Raw genomic sequence first — 20,001 nt, forward strand, 5'->3', positions numbered from 1 at the left:
CCAGAGTCCCCTGATGATGTCATTTGTAAGCCCTGGGCCCTCCCAACTGTCCATGAAGCCGGGGGGAAAGGCAGAGGAGAAAATAGTGTTTGCGAGGGAAGAAAATTCGCCGAAGGCCGAGTGTGGGACTGGAGAAGCCTCCTACTGTGCCATGAGCCAATCCAAGACAGGCTTGGATGCCGACCCTGGGAGCCACTGATTTTGTCTGTTTTTCTCGTCCCCTGGTCTGCAATTTCATCTGGGTCTTCTACCTATACACCCTCCGAACAAACAGCTTGTTGGCTTTGGGTGCCCCCCACCCTTGGCCTGTCATGTGCTTCCCCTGCCTTCTTTAGCCCAGGCAGCTCCCATGTACCCTGCTGGACCCCTCCACCCTGACTGTGCCCACAAGGGATCCCAGGCTTCTCTGTCACTCTTCTCTTGCCACCGGGATGCAAGCCCTGGGAACAGGGCTCTCTCTGTCACTAGAATGTCCCGGTACCAGAATGGGTCCTGGAACCTGAAGTCACCAGACCATGACTGTTGACCCGACCTGATCTATATCTGGGTAAAAGGGGCCACTGGGAGCCACATCTGTTTCCCTAGAGCCTTAACCTCAGACTGGGACAATCTGACCTGTGGGGACAAAGAGCCAGGACTGCAAGTCATCTCTGAGGAAGCCAGGCTGGTCTCCATGTGGCTCAGTCTGAGTCCCTCCCTAGCATTCCCTCCCCTGCCTTGTCCTCCCTGAGAAGGTTGCCCCAACCCTGGACCTGTCCAGCCACAACACGGTACGGTCCTTCCTTAACCAACCACTGCCTCCGACAAACATTCTTACACTTCCACAACCCCCCGGGCGCCTTTGCTCTTTCTTCCCTCTGACAGCAGAGAAGCTGCGGTTACAGCCCAGGGGTGCTCAGTGAAGCATAAAGCCCCGTGCTCGTCCTTGCAAGGACTACCTGGCACCTTGGATGGCCCTGAGCTGCTCCCCTTTGGCACCAGGGGAGAGGAGCCCATCAGGGGTGTGTGTGTGTGTCCAGACTCCCCGACCCAGCACAGTGGGTGCAGCAGGGAGACAGGAGAGAGAGAGAAAGGATTTCAGGGTGTTTCCACCACCACGCTCAGCCCCTCTTTCAAACACCAGGCCAAGTGACAGCATCTGGATCATGCCGACCTCTTCCACACGCCTGCGTGATCCCAGGTGATACGCATCTGTCTGGGTCTCAGCCTTCTGAGACCAAAGTAAGCATGTGAGAGGACAGCCCTGTCCAGCTCTGTGAATGCTGATAGCCGCGGGAGGGAGCAGACAGAGAGGCGGCGGCTGCGTGATGCAGGACCAGGGCCCCTTGAGGAGGCACCTGGCTTTGAGCAACGAGGGAGTTCAGAAAATTTATGCGAAAAAGAATTTCACGCAACTTAAAGAAACATTACATGCAGTCTACACAGAGAGACTCTTACAAGCCCAAGCCCCAACGTTTCTGGAATATAGAGGCCTAAAGGGACTGACACAGGATTAGCTGACCGCGGAGAGCTTAGCCCGTTGGAGCGAAGGGGACGGAAGCCAGGACTTCCTCACCCAACCCCGTCCAGCTCAGGTTTTCAAACTCAGAAACACCGGCTCCGGACCTCATGCCACTGGCTCAAAACGTACACCATAGGACAGTCATCTAACACGATGCTTCGTCTCCACGTGGAGAGCACAGCAAGAACTAACCTGCGTCCCAAAGCACCCCTGAGCCGCCCCTGTACTGACCTTTGGGCCGGGGAGTCCCAAGGGGCCATGAGAGCCCTTTTCACCCTAAAAGAACAACAAAAGAAACAAGAAGTAAGACTCTAATTCTCCCCACCTCTGCTTTCAGTGGTCGGTTATCCCTCCACAGGCTGAGGATTTGCAAGGCGACTGATGGTCTTAAGAGCCAGCCCTTGTCCTGCCCGCGAGAGAGGGCGTGAGGCTTTGTCCCTCCCTGCCAGCTGGCCGCCGCCACCCGCCCATCCCCCTTCACGCCCTGACTCCCGTACCCGTCAGTTCAACCACTGCTGAACAATGTCAGGCTACACACATCAGTGGCTAAAATAGGTCTGTGTTTTCTGGAGCTCGCCTTATGGACGTAAAAGTAGGTAGACATTTTTAGTCCCACGTGATCATTATTACGGGGAGAGGAACGGGTCATGGGGTCTTGGGAACGGGAGGTGCACGGCTGCCCGGGGAATGAGGGCTGGAGGAAGGGAGGAGGGAAATCACACAGACAACACGGTGCTCCGGAAAGCGCTCCCTGGGGACATCTTGAGAGAAGAGGAGGCAGGAGCGGATAAACGAGGGGGTCCAGGCAGATGCCGCATACACAAATGCCCAAAGACAGCCAGCAGCTCTTGGTGTCCTAGAAATTGGGGGAGCAACGTGGACAGAGCTGGTTCTCGAAAGACAACTGGAGACCCTCCATGACACAACGGGTGGGGTGTTGGGGGCAGGGGTGGGAGGGGGGTGCCGGGGGTGTTTGAGTGGGAAGGTGTGTGGGAGCAGGAGATGGAGACCTCCTTGAGCCCAGAGTTCCCTCCCAGGGTCCTTTGCCCCCTGCCAGAGGCCACGGGAGTCTTGGCTGGGCATACCCAGGGCACAGCCTGGCTGATAGAAAAGCCTGGACGGGGCAGGACTGCTTCTGACCTCCTCCGCCAGCACAGTGTGCCTGCACAGCAGCCAGTCCCCCAAACCTCATAACATATTAGCCTTCTCCTTTGGAGCTCTTATTAGAAACCCAGGGGCAGGAGAGGGCCAGAGGTCCAGCCCCGGGTGCTCAACCTGCCTCCCTGTCTGATGTCTCCCATCCTAACCTGTGGGTGCCAGGCCAAAGGGCCTCCCCTTTACTCCCTGCCCAGAAAGAGACTCTGTTCACAGCAAAGCTGAGCTGGGTCCTTTCAGCAGGTTGGGCCAGCATTTGGCAGCTTCATCTGCGTGAGAATTCCTGGGTGCTCCCTGTGCCCAGGTCTGGCTCTTCTAGCAGAGAGGAAGGAGGAAGGTTGAAGGAGACCAAGGCGGGGAGCGGGGGAGGGGGAGCCTGCAGGACATGGGCTGTGGAAGTGTGTCCGTCCCGTGAACTCCACTGGGATTTCACATTTCCTCCTGTCGGCCCAGCCCCCTGCAGAGTCACTGAGCACCTCCTACATGCTGGCCCTCAGCAGGAAGGGCACATACAGCAGGCTGCAGGGCAAGGCCACGGGCTCTGGGGGCCAGCAGAACCTCCGAACACCCCCCAGGGTCCTTCCCCAGCACAGCTCTGTCTTTTAGCATCCTTGTATGTTTGTTAAATTGTTCTGCTCAAACAGTAGAAGACTTCTTCTTCTTCTTCTTTTTTTTCCTTATCAAAAAGGCCACCGGTCTACAGGAAAATAGAATCAATGAAGGCCTCGGGCACTGCACAGGACATTAAATGCATCTGGTGGATGGTGCCGGAGGTGTTCGTAGAAACACTGGTCTGTACATTAGACACTAGGTACACACAATTGCACTTCATGTCACCTACTCGGAGCCCTGCTCATAAACCAGATCTGCTCTGAGGACTCCCACCTGAGCAGAGAGGTCAGAAAAACCGCAGGGATACATTCACTCCAGGAAGACATTAATGGGTCTGAGGGCTCCCCTCCTCAGAGCTGGAACATCAAGAAACAAGAGGTCCAGGGAGTGAGACGGGCTCCCTGACCTGTGAGTCCCCCAGGGCCTGGGGCCATCCTGCCCTGGCCATCCTGGTGCATGATGGGAAATTTCCTCCTCCACGGATGCACCTGCTGACCACGTGCCCTGCTCTGCTCGGGCGCTCTGGGCTGGGGGCTGAGGGTCAGCTACAGAGGGTACCTTTTCTCCAGCCGGGCAGGAGCAGTTGATGGTCTTCAAAAACCCAATTTGTTCACTGCCGGACGTGGGAGGCTGCGGGGGCGGGAGCGAAGGCTCCGTCAGCACGGTCACCCGGCACTGGAAGGAAATCGCAGTGAGTCAGAAGGGCAGAGCCTGCTTTTCTACCCAGCACCGCTCCCCGGCGGGCAAAGGGACCAGGAACCCAAGAAGCCAGAGCTTGAGCGGAGGGGAGGTCGGGTCATGCCCAAGGGCAGGTCCTGGGCTCCTAGGACGTGGAGTCACAAGGGCCTGGGCCAACACCTGCTCTCAGCCACATTGCCGGCCTCTCAGCAGGTGCAGAAACTATGAATCCCTCTGAGCCTCACTGTTACGATCCACACAATAGGGACAAGAGTGTGTCCATGGGATGTAGTGAGGAGGATTCGATGGGACAGCTGGGTGTGTCTCACGCCCAACAGGTGTTTGGTAACGATGCATTTTCCTATCCCCACTTCCCTGCCTCCAGTCCCTCTGTTCTCCAGGCCCTCACCTGACCTCCTCTCCTTCCCGAGTCCACAGTCAGGCCCATCTGACTCCAAGCCCCCAGCCCGAGGAGCTCCCACCACCGTGTCTTGGGCACAGGGCCCCTGAGCACCGTATGTGGACGTCAGCCCTCCAGCCTGGGAAGACAGCTCTGTCACTAAGGCTGTCTTCCAAGCAGCCCTAGGACTGGGGTTTGTTAAAGAAGTTGGGGAGGGAGAGCCTTGCAAGGGGGCGAGTGCAGAGAGGTCCCAGGGAGAGGCTGACCCGCACGGGGTCAGGGGAAAAGCTCTCATTTTTCTCATACTTTCCAGTCCTGGCTGCAAGCCTCTCCCTCCCCTCTCAACCAGCCCGGTGCACCAGGGCCTCCCCTCCACCAAACATGGCCTGCATGGTCTGTCCCTCCCAGGGCCATGCCTCCAGCTCGGCCTCCCCTCCCCTCTCTGGCACCCCTGCTCGGCCTGCAGCCTGGCGGTGTCGACTAAGGTCAGGAACACGGCAACCCCCTAGGGAGACATGCATGACCTCCAACCTATACCTGGGGGCCCAGGAAATGAAGCCCTAGCCCTAGATGGTCACTGGGCTCCCCTAAGACCACATCCTGAGGGTGGACACCCCCGACCCCTGAATGCCCATTCGCAGGCCCTGGAGAGCTCCATCGCTCCAGAGGCCAAGGACCCGTTCCCTGCCCACCTCTGCACGCAGGAGTTTGCTCACCGGGCCCAAGGGGATATCGCAGCAAGTCTCCAGTTCCGCGTGTCGGGAGTCACAGTAAATCACGATCCGCTGCAGGTCAAACTGCAAGGGACACAAGGACAGAGTGAGTCTGGGGGATTCGGCAGCCCGAAGCCCCCATGCTTCCAGCAGGCTTGTGCAGGAATCGGGCCCCACTTTCTCCTCGGGGTCCCTCACAAGACTGAGCTTCGGGGGAGCCTACATGTCACCTGCTTACACATCCCCTTCTAGAAGAGACAGCCCAAGAGCAAGGAGGTTGGAGCCTACAGATGAGCCGGCAAGGACAGAGCTGGTGCTGGAGTCTCCCAGGATCCACCGAGCACCGCCCCCCACCGGGCACTGCCACTGTATTTACTTGGAGCCCCTTCCCGAATGCTCTCATGTCAGGCCCCAAAAGCCTCCAAAAAGGACCCCACTTTCAACCCTCTAGACTTCTCCACATGGCTGCTTATGTCAACTCTGTAATGTAAAAATGTGTCTCTATTACCTGCTTGAACGCCACAGGCCCTTAGTGTAACTTAAAAGGGCTTTGGTGTCCGACACTCACTTGTGTATGCACACACGCACATGTACACACATTTCCTCACACAATGCACATTCATGCACAGGCACACACACACCTATACACAGACCCACACGATACACACATGCATGTACACCACATCTGTGCACAAACCCTCACGATACACTCACACACGTGTATGCACATCCGCACACACAACCCATACACTACACACATTCGCACATGTCCACGCATCTGCACGGACATGCGCCCACACAATACACACATGCACATATGCCCACACAACATACACACGCACACACGCATATGCACATGCACACACACACACAGTTTGCAGATAAAGCCCAAGCCTCCTCAAAGAGGAGAGTCCCACAGCCCTGCCTATACATGTGTGGTTTCTCCTCCAGGAAAGTCCCCGAAAAACCAGCAAGCTCTGAGTCACTCCCCAAAACGGTCCTGGCTGCTCTCACATCCCAGCCCTGTAACCACCACGTGAGTGCCGGCCCCACCGCTGGTCACTACTCGCGACCCTGCATGTCGGTGATGTGCAGACCACAAAGCATTCCTGTTTCTTAGTTTACTTTTAAAATCTGCTTCCCTACCAGCACGTGAACTCTGCAGGCAGGGATCCCTTGTCTCTTGTCTTCCACAAGAGCCCCAACATCACCGGAGCCCCAACACCATTTCTGGCACACAGCAAAAGCCCAGAGCACAGAAATAAGTGTTGGATGGAGGCATGTGTGAGGGCACAAACATTTTTTTAAGGGAACTTGAGATGCACCAGTGGAAGGAGGGATGCTTGTTTTACTAAACACTGATGCTAAGTGCCCATGGTCTTCTACCTCCCCTGCCCTTCTCGGGCTGACCTGTGCTGCACTTGGAGTGGCCAAGCAAGCTGGCCGGGCAGGTGGTCAGCTGCTTGACCTCATACTCCTGGCTGTTTTGATATACCCTGGGAGGCATGACTCCCCACCTCCCTGACTTGGCTTGCTACAAACACTTCACTGTTCCATTCATCTGTCTGTTCTATTTCCTGTAAGGCGCCAGCCCACAGACGGAGGAGAGAATGACAAAATGCCCCATCATGCCTCGAACAAGGCCCATGTGAAAGAGAGGGTCCTGCTTTCTGCATTAGCACGCACACACACTCCAGCTGGCCCGTCTGGCAAGGCTGCAGGGACAGGGATGGGAAAAAAAGAGGCAGAGGAGCAGGGCCAGGGAGAGAGCACAGACACCCAGCGCCCAGCACAGGTGCTCCCAGGTTGGGTGAGCGGGTCTGGGAGCCAGAGGGGCCCCTTTCCAACCGCCTGAAACCCTCCTGTTCCCTGCCAGCAGCCCCTGCCTCTCTTCTCCTCCCTCTACCAAGCCAGGGAGCACACCTGCGGACGGCCTCTGGCTCCCACTCCGCCTGGAGACCTCTGCTCCGGTCTACACCCCTGAGACCTGGGTGGTCTTCCCTGACCCTGGGTGGCTTTCCCTGGCCCGGCTTCCCTCCAGGGTCCACCAGATGCAGCTCATGACCCTTCTCTGGCGACAGAATCACCCCTTCCCATCCCGCTCCAATCCTTAGTTCTCCCTCAACTCAGTAGCACCCTGACTCTGTCCCTGGGTGTATGCACACACCATGTGCCCATTGGCTTGCCCGGCCGTTTCTCTTACAGACCCCCCCCCCCCCCCAGGAGGCACCAGGAACCTCATTGTCCCTGAGGAGGCCCCCAGCCCCTGGACCTCTCGTGGCTCCATAACGGCCTACCCCTTGTCACCTTCCCATCCATCTGCTCCCTGCAGCCCCAGAGAGCATCTCAGGTGCAGCCCTGAGCCCCCCTGCCCTGTCCCAACTGTTCTCGCAGGCCACCCCCGTGCACAGAAAGGCCTGGACCCTGGCCTCTGTCCCCCACCCCCCACCCCCACCGGCTCCAGGAGGGCAAGGAGATGGGGCTGAAGCAGACGAGTTACCGTCTCTGAGCTGGAGTCTCCCCAGCTCAGAGGGGAGGAAAGCCCCTCTCTGGCTCTCAGGGGAGGCAGAGGGGCTGTGCTGGTGACAGGAGCGCACAGGCTAATGGGAACCGTCATCACCGTCCTCTGTGTCACCAACGTGGCTCAGCTCCGTCTTCAGTAGCCCCTGACTGTTCTCTGAGTCAAGGCCTGGTCTGCACATGGGCATTGAGGATGGGATGTTTGAGCAGAAATCCCAACTCTGCCACATTTCTGTTTGAGCAGAAATCCCAACTCTGCCTAGAAGAACCACTGAATGTCTCAGGGATTGTCCTGCTGTCTGTCTGTGAACTGAGGGTGTCCATCGTGTCTGCTTCCTGAGATCGCGGGACAGACTGGATCGGAAATGGCCTGGGGGCACCGAAGACATTCCCAGGCACAGGGTGATGCTCAATTCGCTAGAATTAGCAGCAATCTGAGTAGTGGTTTTTATGGCTTTACTTGATTTAACGATTTCCTTTGTTTGATGTGGTCCTATGTCTGACGTCACCTTCTCAGCAGTGATACACGGAAGCACAGCCTGGTTTCCATTGCAGATGTTACACAAGCAAGCAGGCAGAAGCAGAGGACACATCCATGTGTAACCGTGACCATGACCATGACCGTGACCACCACAGGGTCACTTGCATGGGCTGGAGGGGGGTGCACATGGGCACAGCTCGTGGGTGTTGCCTTCCTCTCTTGGCCCCATCGCCCCTGCCTAACCCCTCGGTCACCCCTTCCTGGCCTTCCTTGTGAGGCTTCTGCAGGTACCGGCAATGTTTAGGAACTATCCTTCGGCTAACAGCGCAAGTTACAGAAGACTTCAGAACTTAGTTCATGGTGTTTTTGGGTTTGTTTGTTTGTTTTTTTTTCCGTATCACCATTTCTTGAATTTTCAGGTATGCATACTTACTCATTTTTTTTTAAGCTTATGGTTCGTGCTTGACAGATTAGGAAACAATATTTACAACATACACTAAATTGGCAATCAGTATTCAGAATATATGTTTATATGCATATATATACATATATGTATAAAATATTGAAATCATTAGGGGAAAAATCCACAAATTAACCCTAATCACAGGCAAATGCTGTGGGCTGGCAGTCACTGAAGGGGAAGTCAAACGTCGATCAACAAACACACAGGACTGCTGTTCACAGTAGAAGCAGGGAGATGCAGGTGGAAACGGCAATAAAATACCAGCGGTCATTTGCCGTCTGATTGGTAAAACAAAACCAAAAAGAAAGGAATATTTAAAAAGAAAATATATCAATACATTGGGGAGGGTTTAAGAAAATAGAGCTTTTGTACATTGCCAGTAGGCATAGAAACATTCCGTCAGTTTGCTGAGAAATCTGAAGTATGTGGGAAAGTCAACAATTGTTTACGCCACGATGTAATCATTGAACACGAGGCCGCGGGGCCCAGGGAAACTGTCTCAGCTGGCCCACACCTCAAGCCCAGCAGGCAGGTGTGGTCCACGGTCCTTGTGGGGAAAACCACCTTGGAGCCATGCCAGCATGTTCAAGACCCAGGCGCGCTGACAATGACGGGGAAACATCAGAACCCGTCTACGTGCCCACTAACCGGAGGACCAAGAAACAGAATGCGTAATAATATGATGAGGCAGCTAGAAGAAGGTATAACAAGCTTTGACGGAGAATCTTGGGCAAAAAATCAAAAAGCAAGATTTAGAATATCGCGTATCATTTACAGAAACTCTGCGAAACTGAGCAGGCATCCAGCCACACTGTATTCGATAGCGGACTTGCGTGAGCGCCGGAAACGATAAGAAATGGTTTGGGGAAGAGCTATCCCAAATCATGCTCCGGTTATTTCTGGGGAAGCAGGACCGTCCGGTCCCGGCAGGGAAGGCGGCCTCCTGTGCGTGGGCGTCACGTGGACGCAAGAACGGAAGAGTGGGGAGGAGGAGCTGGGCGGTGTGACAAGAGAAGGGCCACCGGGCCAGCACTGAGTTATCATGGGCCGTTATGTCTAGACGGCGCACTCAGGATAATTCTTAAAATCTATTTTGCTTATAATTTCTATATTTGCCAAATTTTCTACAATCAGAGAAAAAAGAAAAAAATGCGTCTGTTTAAATGTACAGAATTTAAATACCTCTCTACCTGCAAATACATATAGGAATCTATGTCCCCATTGTTGAGCACAGTCCCTGGCATACAGCAGGTGCTCAATGTATGCGATAGATGGCCGGGTGCGTGGATGAGGGAGGGTGACTCTGGCTTCTAATATGTTTTCTGAATCAGGGTTCCCCTCCCTAAGGCAGTTCAAGGCGAGGTCTTGATAAGTGGTACGGACCCGTGAGGGGGAGTTGCGGACACTTGACTCCCGAGGCTTCCTCCCAGTGACCCCAGGACCTTGGCTGTGGCCGGCCCCCCGGTACTCACATCGATGGGCACGCTGTCATACAGGCGCTTGCCGATCACCGTCTTCCCCTGGATGTCGATGTTCTCCCTCTCCTCGATGGGCAGCGTCTGCACCAGCACACAGTCCACGTACAGGGAGACGTTCTGGGCCTGGATGCTCAGGGCAATCTTGTGCCAGTCCCGGTCGAAGAGGTCGCTGACCCGGGGGCCTCGGAAGACCACCCTGACGGCATCTGTCACAGCACCCACCGCATCATACTCGACGGCCTTGTTCTCGCCGTCCAGCCGGATGGAGACCTGGGGAGCAGAGCGCCACAGACTCCCTGAGCTGCATGAGACCAAGGCAGGAGGGTGCGAGAGGGGAGGGGGTCGTGGAATCACGGGTCCCATCGAGCCGCGACCCTCGCCACTTGTCGGCCTTGGATAAAGCCTTAGTTCCCTCCTCAGTCTTGGTGCTAACAACCCCGAGCCCGCAGGCTGTTCCAAGCACCTGAACCAAATGGAATGGTTGGGCTCAGACACATGCAGGGTCACACACAACCCACGCCTGGGGGACGATGCAGTAGGGGCACGTCTGCGAGTCTGCACGACAAACGGTACAGAAAGGCTTGAGTCTCAAGCCCAGTGAGAAATCCCAACTGGTCTCCGGGTCATTGAAAACCCCAGGCTGCCAAAATGGGCCACGTCTGGCCAGACACCAGGGACCAGGCTGCGACCCTGTCACAGCCCACACTCTCTCCCACCACGAGGATGACCTTGAGGCTTTTTGGTGGCAGGGACTCACGGGTCTTGTTCCCCGGAGGACCCCCTGCCCTTTGCAAAATGCCTGGGCCATACTGGAAGAAAGTTTTACTTTTGTTTTTCTTTGAACGAAAGAATGTGTGGACACTTTCCCAACCATGTGCTCATTTCTACCCCCCTTACTCAGTACTCACCAAATACCTTCTGTGCCCTGCCCAGCTCCCCACCCCCAGAGTCTGAACTTCAAGGGCTCTGCCTGGCCTCCTGTGCCCTTCGGTGTCTCATCCGCGTGGCCCCTGGCAAGTCCACGGATGGAGACCATAGGCAGGAAGACAGGGTCTGAGGGCTGATTCTCCTCGCCCCTCCCTGCTTCCCTGTGGTTCCCGGAGGTTGTGTCCCTCCAGACACCCTAGCCCTCTGGGGACTCTCTGTCCTCCACGGCTCCAGACCCATGGTCTCCAGTAACCACTGACCACCCCTGTCCCTGCCACCTAGGCCTCTGGTGGTAGTAGCTTCTTGCTGTCGCTTATCCCAAGATACCTCGATATCCTTTGCTGGGTTCTTTACCCCGACTCTTAACGGCATCAGCAACCTTAATCCTAGCCACGTTCTTCAAAACCTTAATCCTAGCCAACATTCTTCAAAAACTGGGGCTGTCTGCTGTGTGTCTACACCCAAACTGGCAAGCCACTTTTGAGCTGTGTGTCCTTGGGCAAGTTGTTTAACCTCTCTGGACTCTTTCGTTCTTTATAAAAGGGCACTAATGACAGCACCTGTGGCACAGAGTCATTACGGGGATTAAGTCAGTTAGCATGTACGTACAACACCGACGCGGTCTTTATTAGGTTCTGGTGCTGCTCCAAGCATTAGCTCTAACAAACTAAGCAAATAAATTCAAAGTCCTCCCCGTGGGGCAAACCTTCTCCGGCACACGCGCCTGGAGCCAGCTGCTCACTTGCTCTCACGTCCCCACGCTCTTTTCATTCACTTTGCTCCTGGCGCCCCGTCCTGGATCATTTCTTCCTTCACCTGTTTTGCCTGCCCTGCCGCATCCTCGTAAGTGGGGACTTCATACTGCTCGTTCCCTCTCTTCTGGGGCGAGGACCTGACCCAGCTCATGATGCCGACCCCCAATAAGGCACTGAATGAATGAATGAGTGAATGGACGAGAGCCCTCGGGTCAAGGAAGGCGCCCACGCACCGCCGGGAATCAGTCGCAGGGTTTACGACACTGCCCGGGCGTTCTGATTTCTCTTTCTGCCCCCACCCCCCAACCCCATGACCTCAGTACAACCGGAGCAGGATTTGTTTTCACGGGCACTGCCTGCTGGGGTATGCCTGGTGTGGGCAAGTACAGAAAGCCGTGAACCCTGGCCAGTAATCTAGTACGCTTCTAACTCACCCTCATACTTCTGTTATTAAACACGGTCTTCTGTTTCTAGAAACCACTTTTCCTGTTTGAGCCCCGTGTCCCCGAACCACTGAGGGAGCTCCGTGAGGACACAGCTTTCCATTCAGACATACACTTCTTCCAGCAGGATGCAAAGCCGGGGGACAGCGCCCGGCAGGCCTGCATCCTGTGTGTGCCGGAGCAGGCTGGGGACCACAGGAAGGCGCCTCCCGGCTCAGCTCCATCAGCAAGTCCTGCTGCTTCTAGTTTCAGAGACGTCCAGGATCTCATCATTTCTGCCCAGGTTGCTGTTACTGCCGGTCTGGGTCAGCACCATCTCTTGCTTCGATTGCGACGATAGTCTCTGAACGCGTCCTCCTGTTTCTGGGCCAGCCCGTCTCCCAGAGCCTGGTCTCCAGCAGAAGGCCCCCCACCGGCCCCCCACCACCTCTCGAGCCCCCTCCCCGAGGAGCAGCCCCCACACCCTCTGTTCCAGCCAACCCTGCCTCCTTCCTGACCCTTCATGCTACTGGGGAGAAGGCCAGCTTTCGAGTGTGGCTGTAAATACTATCATGATGACTGTGAAGATCAAGGTCAGTAGGTCTGACGGCCCGCATGGGGCTGCTGAGAGCCCACGTCCCTTCCGCAGGCCATTCTCCATTTTTCCCTGTGTCTAGCCTGTGTCTCCCCTGGGGCATAGAAGTGGCCACCATCAAAGGCCAAGGAAAAGCGTTCCACCAATGGCCAGGAGCCTCTTTGAACATGAGCCTCAGGCCACCCCCACCCCGGAGGGGGGGCGCGCCTCTGCCTGGTTCTGTCGCGTCCGGGCCCACGGCCCGTTCCCAGGAGGAGGGGAAGATGCAGACACGGCAGACCGCAGATCATACAGCTCTGCAAATGCCATGAGGGGAGAGAACCCAGACGAGGGGGTGAGGGCTCACCCACAAGAATGCGTGGCAGGTGCCCAGTCCCATCGCCCAGCCCCCGAGAAACTAGAGAAGCCAGACCCGCGTGCCTGCGGATGGAGGTGGACGGCTTGCGTTCCCTCCAGGAAAACAGCCCTTGAGAGGAGCCTCGTCCGTCCCACCCAGCCACCCACACTCAGGAAATCAGGGCACTCAGTAGCCAGACCGCGTCTCAGTCGGACCAGGGGCGCTATGGAAAAATCATTCAACGGGACTAACGGTGGAGGATGGGAGGCAGCTGAGCACGGTGGTCAACGCACAGATTCGGAGTCGGACCCCCGTGTTCAAATCCCTCTTTTCCTTCTCATTTGTGAGCGTGCGGGCAGAGGCCTCACATCATGTACTCAGCCTCCACCAACCCCCCCGCCTTGCAAGAAGCCAACAGGCTGGGAAGGGGACCGATGTGCTCGGATGTGTGAGGTCCTCAGGACCACTCCTCACCCCTACGGAGGAGAGCGGGGCCGTGGGGACGAGCCAGTGCAGCACCCAAGTCCAGCTCTCACGGGGGCGCACGGCTCACTGCACAGAGGGCGCCGTCCCCTGGCCGCTGCCCATGTGTGTGGTCGCTGCGGCCCGATCGCTCGAGCACATTCTCATTTTGGCCTCCAGCGAACGGAGTCCGTATCCCTTAGGTGAAGGTGAGCCACGTCTTCCAAAGGTGAGACGGGTGATGACAAAGACAGGAGGAGTCCCCAAACCCTGAGAACCAGGGGCTGGGGATTGGCAGGACGCAGAAAGCAGGGTCGCCTGCGACTCAGACCAACATGTGTGGCTGCTGGCTCTGATCCGAGACCCGCTTTACCCCCTGGGCTGCGGGCCACTGAAGGGCTGCTCTCCCCTTGTAGGGACACACCTGAGGGGCTGCAGACAGGTCAGAGCTTCCCAGACTATGAATAAAGGACATCATGTGTAACACAACAGTGTCACGTATGAGGCATTTTCCAGATGCACTCAAGACACGGTTCACTCCACTGTCCCCGGCCATCCACGGCAGCCCTTCTGTTTTCACAGGACAGCCGGGACCGTCAGGACTCAGGAGGCTAAGCCCGCAGTTCCTGGGGATGCACCAAGAAAGGGGCAGGCGCACAACGGAGCCCAGGTCTGGCCGACCCTGAGCAAGTTTCTTCTGCCCCTCAAGATGCCACCAGAGTAGAGGCCACTGGACAATGGAGCTGGCCGCCCCTCTTGGAAAGGCCAAGCATCCCTGGGGTGGAAGAAGTTGGTCCCTGACCCAGCAGAACACCAGGCACCAGACTGTCCTCGGGGGAAGAAGCCACATTGCCCGCAGCGTCCCTGGGGCTTCACCCCCAGACTGCTGATCTCCTGGCCCCAGACAGAGGGCCCTGGAGAAAACAGGGCAGGTGCCGCCGGCCTCACAAGAAGGACACAGGAAGCTTCTGGCCCCCAAGACCCAGCGCTGCCCCTACCTGCGGGATCCCGTACTGGTCGATGACCTGCCAGATATACCAGTCTTCTCTCCGAGACGTTTTCCGGAAGCGGAAGGTGGTGGCGAAGGCATACTCATCAGGCAAACCCTGCGGGAACACATCCCTGGAGGGGACAGAGACGGAGGGCGCGGGACTGAGCAAGGAGAGTGGGGACCGCAAGGAAAGCCCACGCGCCGTGGGTCGCTAAGTCCTGCCGGTTTTACCTCCGCAGCGCCTCTCAAATCCGCCTTCTCTCCTGCCTTTACTGCCCCCTCCTTCGATCAGGGCCTCAGCAGGACCATCTGCAGACCCCTCCTGTGGCCGCTTCATTGTCCCCCTGCCTCGGGCTTCAAGTCCACTCCCCCGGGGCACATATGTCCATCTGACAAAATTGATGGCAGATGTCGAGTCGCCGCCCTTTGCCCCCCTTCCCAGGCCAAATGCAGCTGAGGGCACCTGTCTTCACCTCTCCCTGCTGGCTCCTTCTCCGGGGGCCCAACGGCTCCGTCTCATCCTGCTTGATCCCCCGCCCTGCCCTGCCCTGCCCTGCCCTCCGGGATACCCTCCTGTCTTCACAGAGCAGAGCCTTGCACTCCTGCCCAGTGTAGGGGGCCAGCCCCTCATGCAGGGGAGTTCAGCCCCCTGCAGCTCTGCCCAGACCGTCCTGTGCCTGCCTTTCCCCTCCATGCTCAGAATGAATGCTGTTCCTCCCAGGAGTCACAGAAAAGGTGTTCTGATTCTCATGGTGTAGCCGAGGGCAGCCAGGCTCTGTGGGTTAACAGGACACAAGCTGGCTGCTAAGGGTCTGGACAGAGACCCGCACAGAGAGGAGGCCTTGTCCCCAGAGCTCTTTACCACCGGCTGGCCGCAACCTCACCCCAAGGCACCTGGCCACAGTTGGGCCACGTCCTGCTCTGGGGGCAGGGACCTGCCTGAAGAAGACACGGTACAGACCTCTGCATTGGAGGGGGTGGAAGCTGTCTGGCCAGAAAGCCGGGAAGGGAAGTGAGGAGGCGTCTGGGCTCCTGGTTCCGGACCCGCACACCCTCTGGGACCCTTGGTTTGGCTGTCGAGCCTGTGAGCTAAGCCTGGCCCTCCTTTTGTGATTGTCGGTTCACAGGTCCAAGCTGGGAGCGGACCGCGTTGTTCCAAGTCCTTCTCGAAGCTAGGATATCAGCCAGCTCACGTGCAGGTGCCAGGAGCAGCGTCCATCCCTCAGCGCTGTCCCTGCCCGCAGGACTGAGGGACACCCTCAGTCACCGCCCCCACGGGAGGGACGCGGCCTTCCCCGCCTGTCCGCACAGACACACACTTTGCAGCCACGGTAGATGTGGCATTTCCTTTCCTTTTTCTTCTTTCATCAGAGAGTCAAACCAGGGACTGTTTTTGTTCAAAAGCACTTTTTTCATATACCTCTGAAATAACATCTATACGTGTGCATGTTCGACATGTGTACGCCCAGATAAACCCAGCTGGATTCACATACGTAGTTAGGTCTCTGCAGCATTGATCTACACACCTGCATCTCTAGTTCTCTCTACATATTTCAATAAAGGGACAGAGACTAAGACTTCTCCTGAGGGTATATCTATAAGCACAAGCATACGCATACATAGCTTAAGAAAAAGCTTATTATCATCGGCGGGGAGGGGGAGCATCATTATCAGAGAACATCTAAAGGAAACCAAAGTGGCCCAATTGAATCCTTTCCAGAAATAAAGCAACAGGTAACAAGACCACAGTGGGAAGCACCAAGGGTGTGGGGCCGGAGGACCTGGGTTTGGGGCCAGCCTCTGCCTCCTACGTGGGCGTGTGTGGACGGACACATTATTGTCCCATTCTGAGTCTCATGCGTCACACCAGATAAATGATGACCTTGTTCACCTCGCTTCACTGTAGTGAGAAATAAATTAGGCCAGGCATGTAAAATGCCCAGTAGACAGACAACACACACGTGAGAAAAAAAAGTTAACGCTGAAAGTGACCCCCTTCCCGTTAGGAACCAAGCTAACCTGTGCATCAAAAATCCACGTGTCTGCACGTCTGTACCTGCATTTTAAAGCATGAGAAACTACGAGGACACCATTCTTTCTTGAAACCTCTGGGATTGATTTTGCTCCCAGTGTTTTGCCATTAAAACCAATTTGGGGGCACCTGGGTGGCTCAGTGGGTTGAGCCGCTGCCTTCAGTTCAAGTCATGATCTCGGGGTCTTGGGATCGAGTCCCGCATCGGGCTCTCTGCTCAGCGGGGAGCTTGCTTCCTCCTCTCTCTCTGCCTGCCTCTCCGCCTACTTGTGATCTCTCTCTGTCAAATAAATAAATAAAATCTTTGGGGAAAAAAAAAATTTGGAACCATATAAAAATCCCTTCTCAGAAGGACTCCGCGTGCCCCGAGCCCAGGTCCACAGCTCCAGAAGCCCCGCCCGGAGCAGCCTCCGCAGCCGTCTGGGCCCACCCTGGGTCTCCGTGGGACCTTCCCACCACATTTGTGCCAGCCGTGCTTCCTTCCTTCTCTCGATCTCGCTCGATTGCCTTTTGTCTTCAAGATGAAGCTCCCTGTTGTCGTGTCTGTGCCATATGGATGGGGAGTAGGATGCATTTAGCCAAAGAAGAAAAGGGCACAAAGTGGGAACTGGAAGCGAGACTCTGCTCTCCCCTGTGTACCCCCGGAATGAGCATGGGGCCCGATGATGGAGAACAGCGCCCTCCCTGCGTCTGTAGAGTAGAGAGCCACACTGGAAAGATGTCTGCAAAGTCGGCTCGTGTAAGGGTCAGCGGACGGGGGTTCTGGTCTCTGCAGGAGAGAAAGCCAGGCTCTGAGCAAAGGTGACTTCTCCAAACTCCTCTTCTTTGTAGTCACTCTCAAGGGATGTAGGTGCTGAGAGCCGGGGAGGATGTTAGGGTCCGACACAGGCCCAGGGTGTGTTTAGTTCTCAGAAAATGTTTGTTGAGTTAGAAAACGCACAACCCATGCCCCGGTGCTCCCAGCCGATCTTTGCCGGGCTCGTACCTGACGGAGCATCTTCACGGACTAGGAGCTGACTGATGCATTCATCCGTCCATTCCACAGACACTGAATAGCCCCTCCTCTGGGCAGAGCTCATTTTGATGCAGAGACCAGACTGAGGCCCTCCTAGAGCTGCTCGCTGAGCAGAGAAGACAGCCTAGAGGACTACACAACTGACTAATGAGCTTCAACTTCACCACTTTGTTTTGTGCAGGACTAGGTTGAGCTGTTCTTTGAAGGACAAGCCGGTGTCTTGGGTAGAGGGAACAACATGAACAAAGGCCCTGTGGTAGGAAGCTCCCGGAACAGAGACAGAAGAGCCAAACAAGGAGCCAGGGGACGAACTTGAAGCCGTTAGTACAAGAGCACTTGGAAACGATTCAGGAAATTTAAGGTGGAGAAGGAGTCATGAAGAACCAGCACTTCTGTGCCCGGGGTAAGCAGAATGGAACACTGATTTGGGTACCATCACCAGCCTTGACTGGAGACCAAGCAGGTGTCAGACCCTGGACCAATCTCTATTTTAATTCTCTCAACAACAGTGCAAGGCAGAAGCATTCATCTTTGGTGGAAAATAAGGCGCGACTGAGGCACAGAGATACCCAGTAAGTTGTGCAAGGCCAGGCACCCAATCAACACCTACGTAGCGGCGCCCCTGGCCAAACCAACTCAGGGAGTTTTGGGGAGCTATGTCTGTGTGTAATACAGGGGTTCGGCCAGAGTAGGCGCTGTGTATCTACAACCGTAACTATGAGCTGTTTAAGGAAGGGATAGAAAGCCACACGCTTGCGTGAATGATTAGTGCCAGAACCCTACAGAGAGGGGAGTGCCCAAGGGCCAGAGAACCAATACAGACAAGGTGGCAGGTCTGCTGAGACAAGGGGTGGGTTCGCAGGGCTGCTGGGAACTGCGTCTCAGGGTGACTTCACCTGGCACTGAGCAGGTTAGAGCCCCACTCAGGGCTCCGTGTGCAACCGTGGCTGCCTGGCCTCCCTCCCGCCCTTTGCCAGGCGTCCACGGCAGGTCTGGGAGGAGGAGGGAGCACTCACTCTGTCCTCTGCACCACAGGGAAGGATCCCATCCGGACATAGGAGCTCTGCATTCCGTTCTCTCTGCTCCCCAGGATCTCCTTCACACTGAACAAATCCATCAGGTCGAAACCTGTCAAACAGAAGAGCTGGGGTCAGTGGCAGGAGGAGCACGGGGGACACGGGGAGCACGCCTCTGCAGAGGTGGGGACAGTGGGCGTGGAGGTAAGCGGAGGAACTGCCAGAGGCGACCTCGGCAGGAAACATTAACAACAAAGTAAGCACAGGCACAGCCTCCATTTCCATTTCCATTTCCAGGCGAAGTGCAGGGGAAATGCGGACCTGGGGTTTCCAAAGATAGGGAAGGCTGTCCTGGCCACGTGGCCAGGGCAGGGAGCCCTCCTGCTGTTCTCGAAGCCCCCATGGGAACACTTGGCTGGCTCTGCCACAGTCCTGCAATTCATGTAAATTTTGCTTGGATTACAGCTTGGCAGCTTTTAAGTTTCATTTTTTCAATGAAAGAAAAAAAACCTGAATGATGTCGCATTCATTGGCCAGTCCTTGGCTCTGGTGTATTTGGGCTCCAAGAGAGGACCTTGTGGGTACTGGTAACGTCTGTGATGGGAAAGTCAGGACCTTTGTGCTCGGGGTACTGGTCGGGCAAGGAGGGGTCAGCTCAGGCTCGTGTGTGTGTGACACTGGGCCGGCTCCGTCACCCACGGGAGCCTGGGCACTGACCACTTGACCGTAAGGGGAGGGCCGTGATCCGGCTGGTCCTTTGTCACTCCCGCCCCCCACCCCAGCCAGCACATCCTGACCCACAGCCCAGCAAAACCGTCTGGACTTGAGTCCCGCAGGCCAAGACCCTCAGTTCTCAGAGGAACCCAAGCACAGCGCTCAACCCGCGGCTGAGAGTTTGACGCACTGGCCTATACCGTGTCCCTCGGGCGAGGAGAGAGCTCATGCAGGTCAGAGGGACGGCACCCAAGGACAAGCACGGGGGCTCACTCCGCTCTGCATCTCTGGGGTTGACACAATGCCTGACCCATGAGACTTCGGGAAGATTCTTGGGATCTCTAACCTTTGAAGTCACTGCCATCCGGACAGGAGCTTAGCCTGCAGGGCTTGTGTTGCCATGAGGAAGACGTCCCCCCTAAACTTTGCTTTAAAAGATCATTTGTTCATTCAACACATTTTTGAGCACCTCTCTGCTGCCCCCAGCCCAGTATAAGAAACAGCGGGACAGAAAAGGGTTAGCACGGACCGAGAGTTTCAGTGGTAGGACTGGACGGGTCTAGGCTACGGTCCTGACCACAAGCTCCTTGCTGTGTGACCTTAGGCAGGTTGCCTAACGTCTCTGAGCACCAGTCTCTTCATCTGTGTAAAGGGGGCTGTTTGAGTAGCTATCACTGTAGGATTGTGGTAAAGCTCCAGTGATAGGATACAGAGCTCTTCCTGTAACTTCCGAA

The 20,001-nt window shown here is 56.2% G+C and overlaps 1 protein-coding gene across 1 annotated transcript in view; it reads right to left on the reverse strand.

Annotated features, from left to right (window-relative positions):
* Positions 1-20,001, reverse strand: part of COL22A1 (collagen type XXII alpha 1 chain) — a 234,856-nt gene that overhangs the window by 163,616 nt on the left and 51,239 nt on the right. The window contains exons 5-10 of the mRNA XM_032316558.1: positions 18,554-18,665; positions 14,498-14,621; positions 9,996-10,271; positions 5,063-5,143; positions 3,827-3,943; positions 1,733-1,777 (exon numbers count right to left, since the gene is read on the reverse strand). Coding sequence (XP_032172449.1) covers positions 1,733-1,777; positions 3,827-3,943; positions 5,063-5,143; positions 9,996-10,271; positions 14,498-14,621; positions 18,554-18,665 — 755 coding nt within the window. The remainder of the gene's footprint in view (positions 1-1,732; positions 1,778-3,826; positions 3,944-5,062; positions 5,144-9,995; positions 10,272-14,497; positions 14,622-18,553; positions 18,666-20,001) is intronic.

The sequence above is a fragment of the Mustela erminea genome, chromosome 16 (genome assembly GCF_009829155.1).
Source record: "Mustela erminea isolate mMusErm1 chromosome 16, mMusErm1.Pri, whole genome shotgun sequence".
NCBI lineage: Eukaryota > Metazoa > Chordata > Mammalia > Carnivora > Mustelidae > Mustela > Mustela erminea.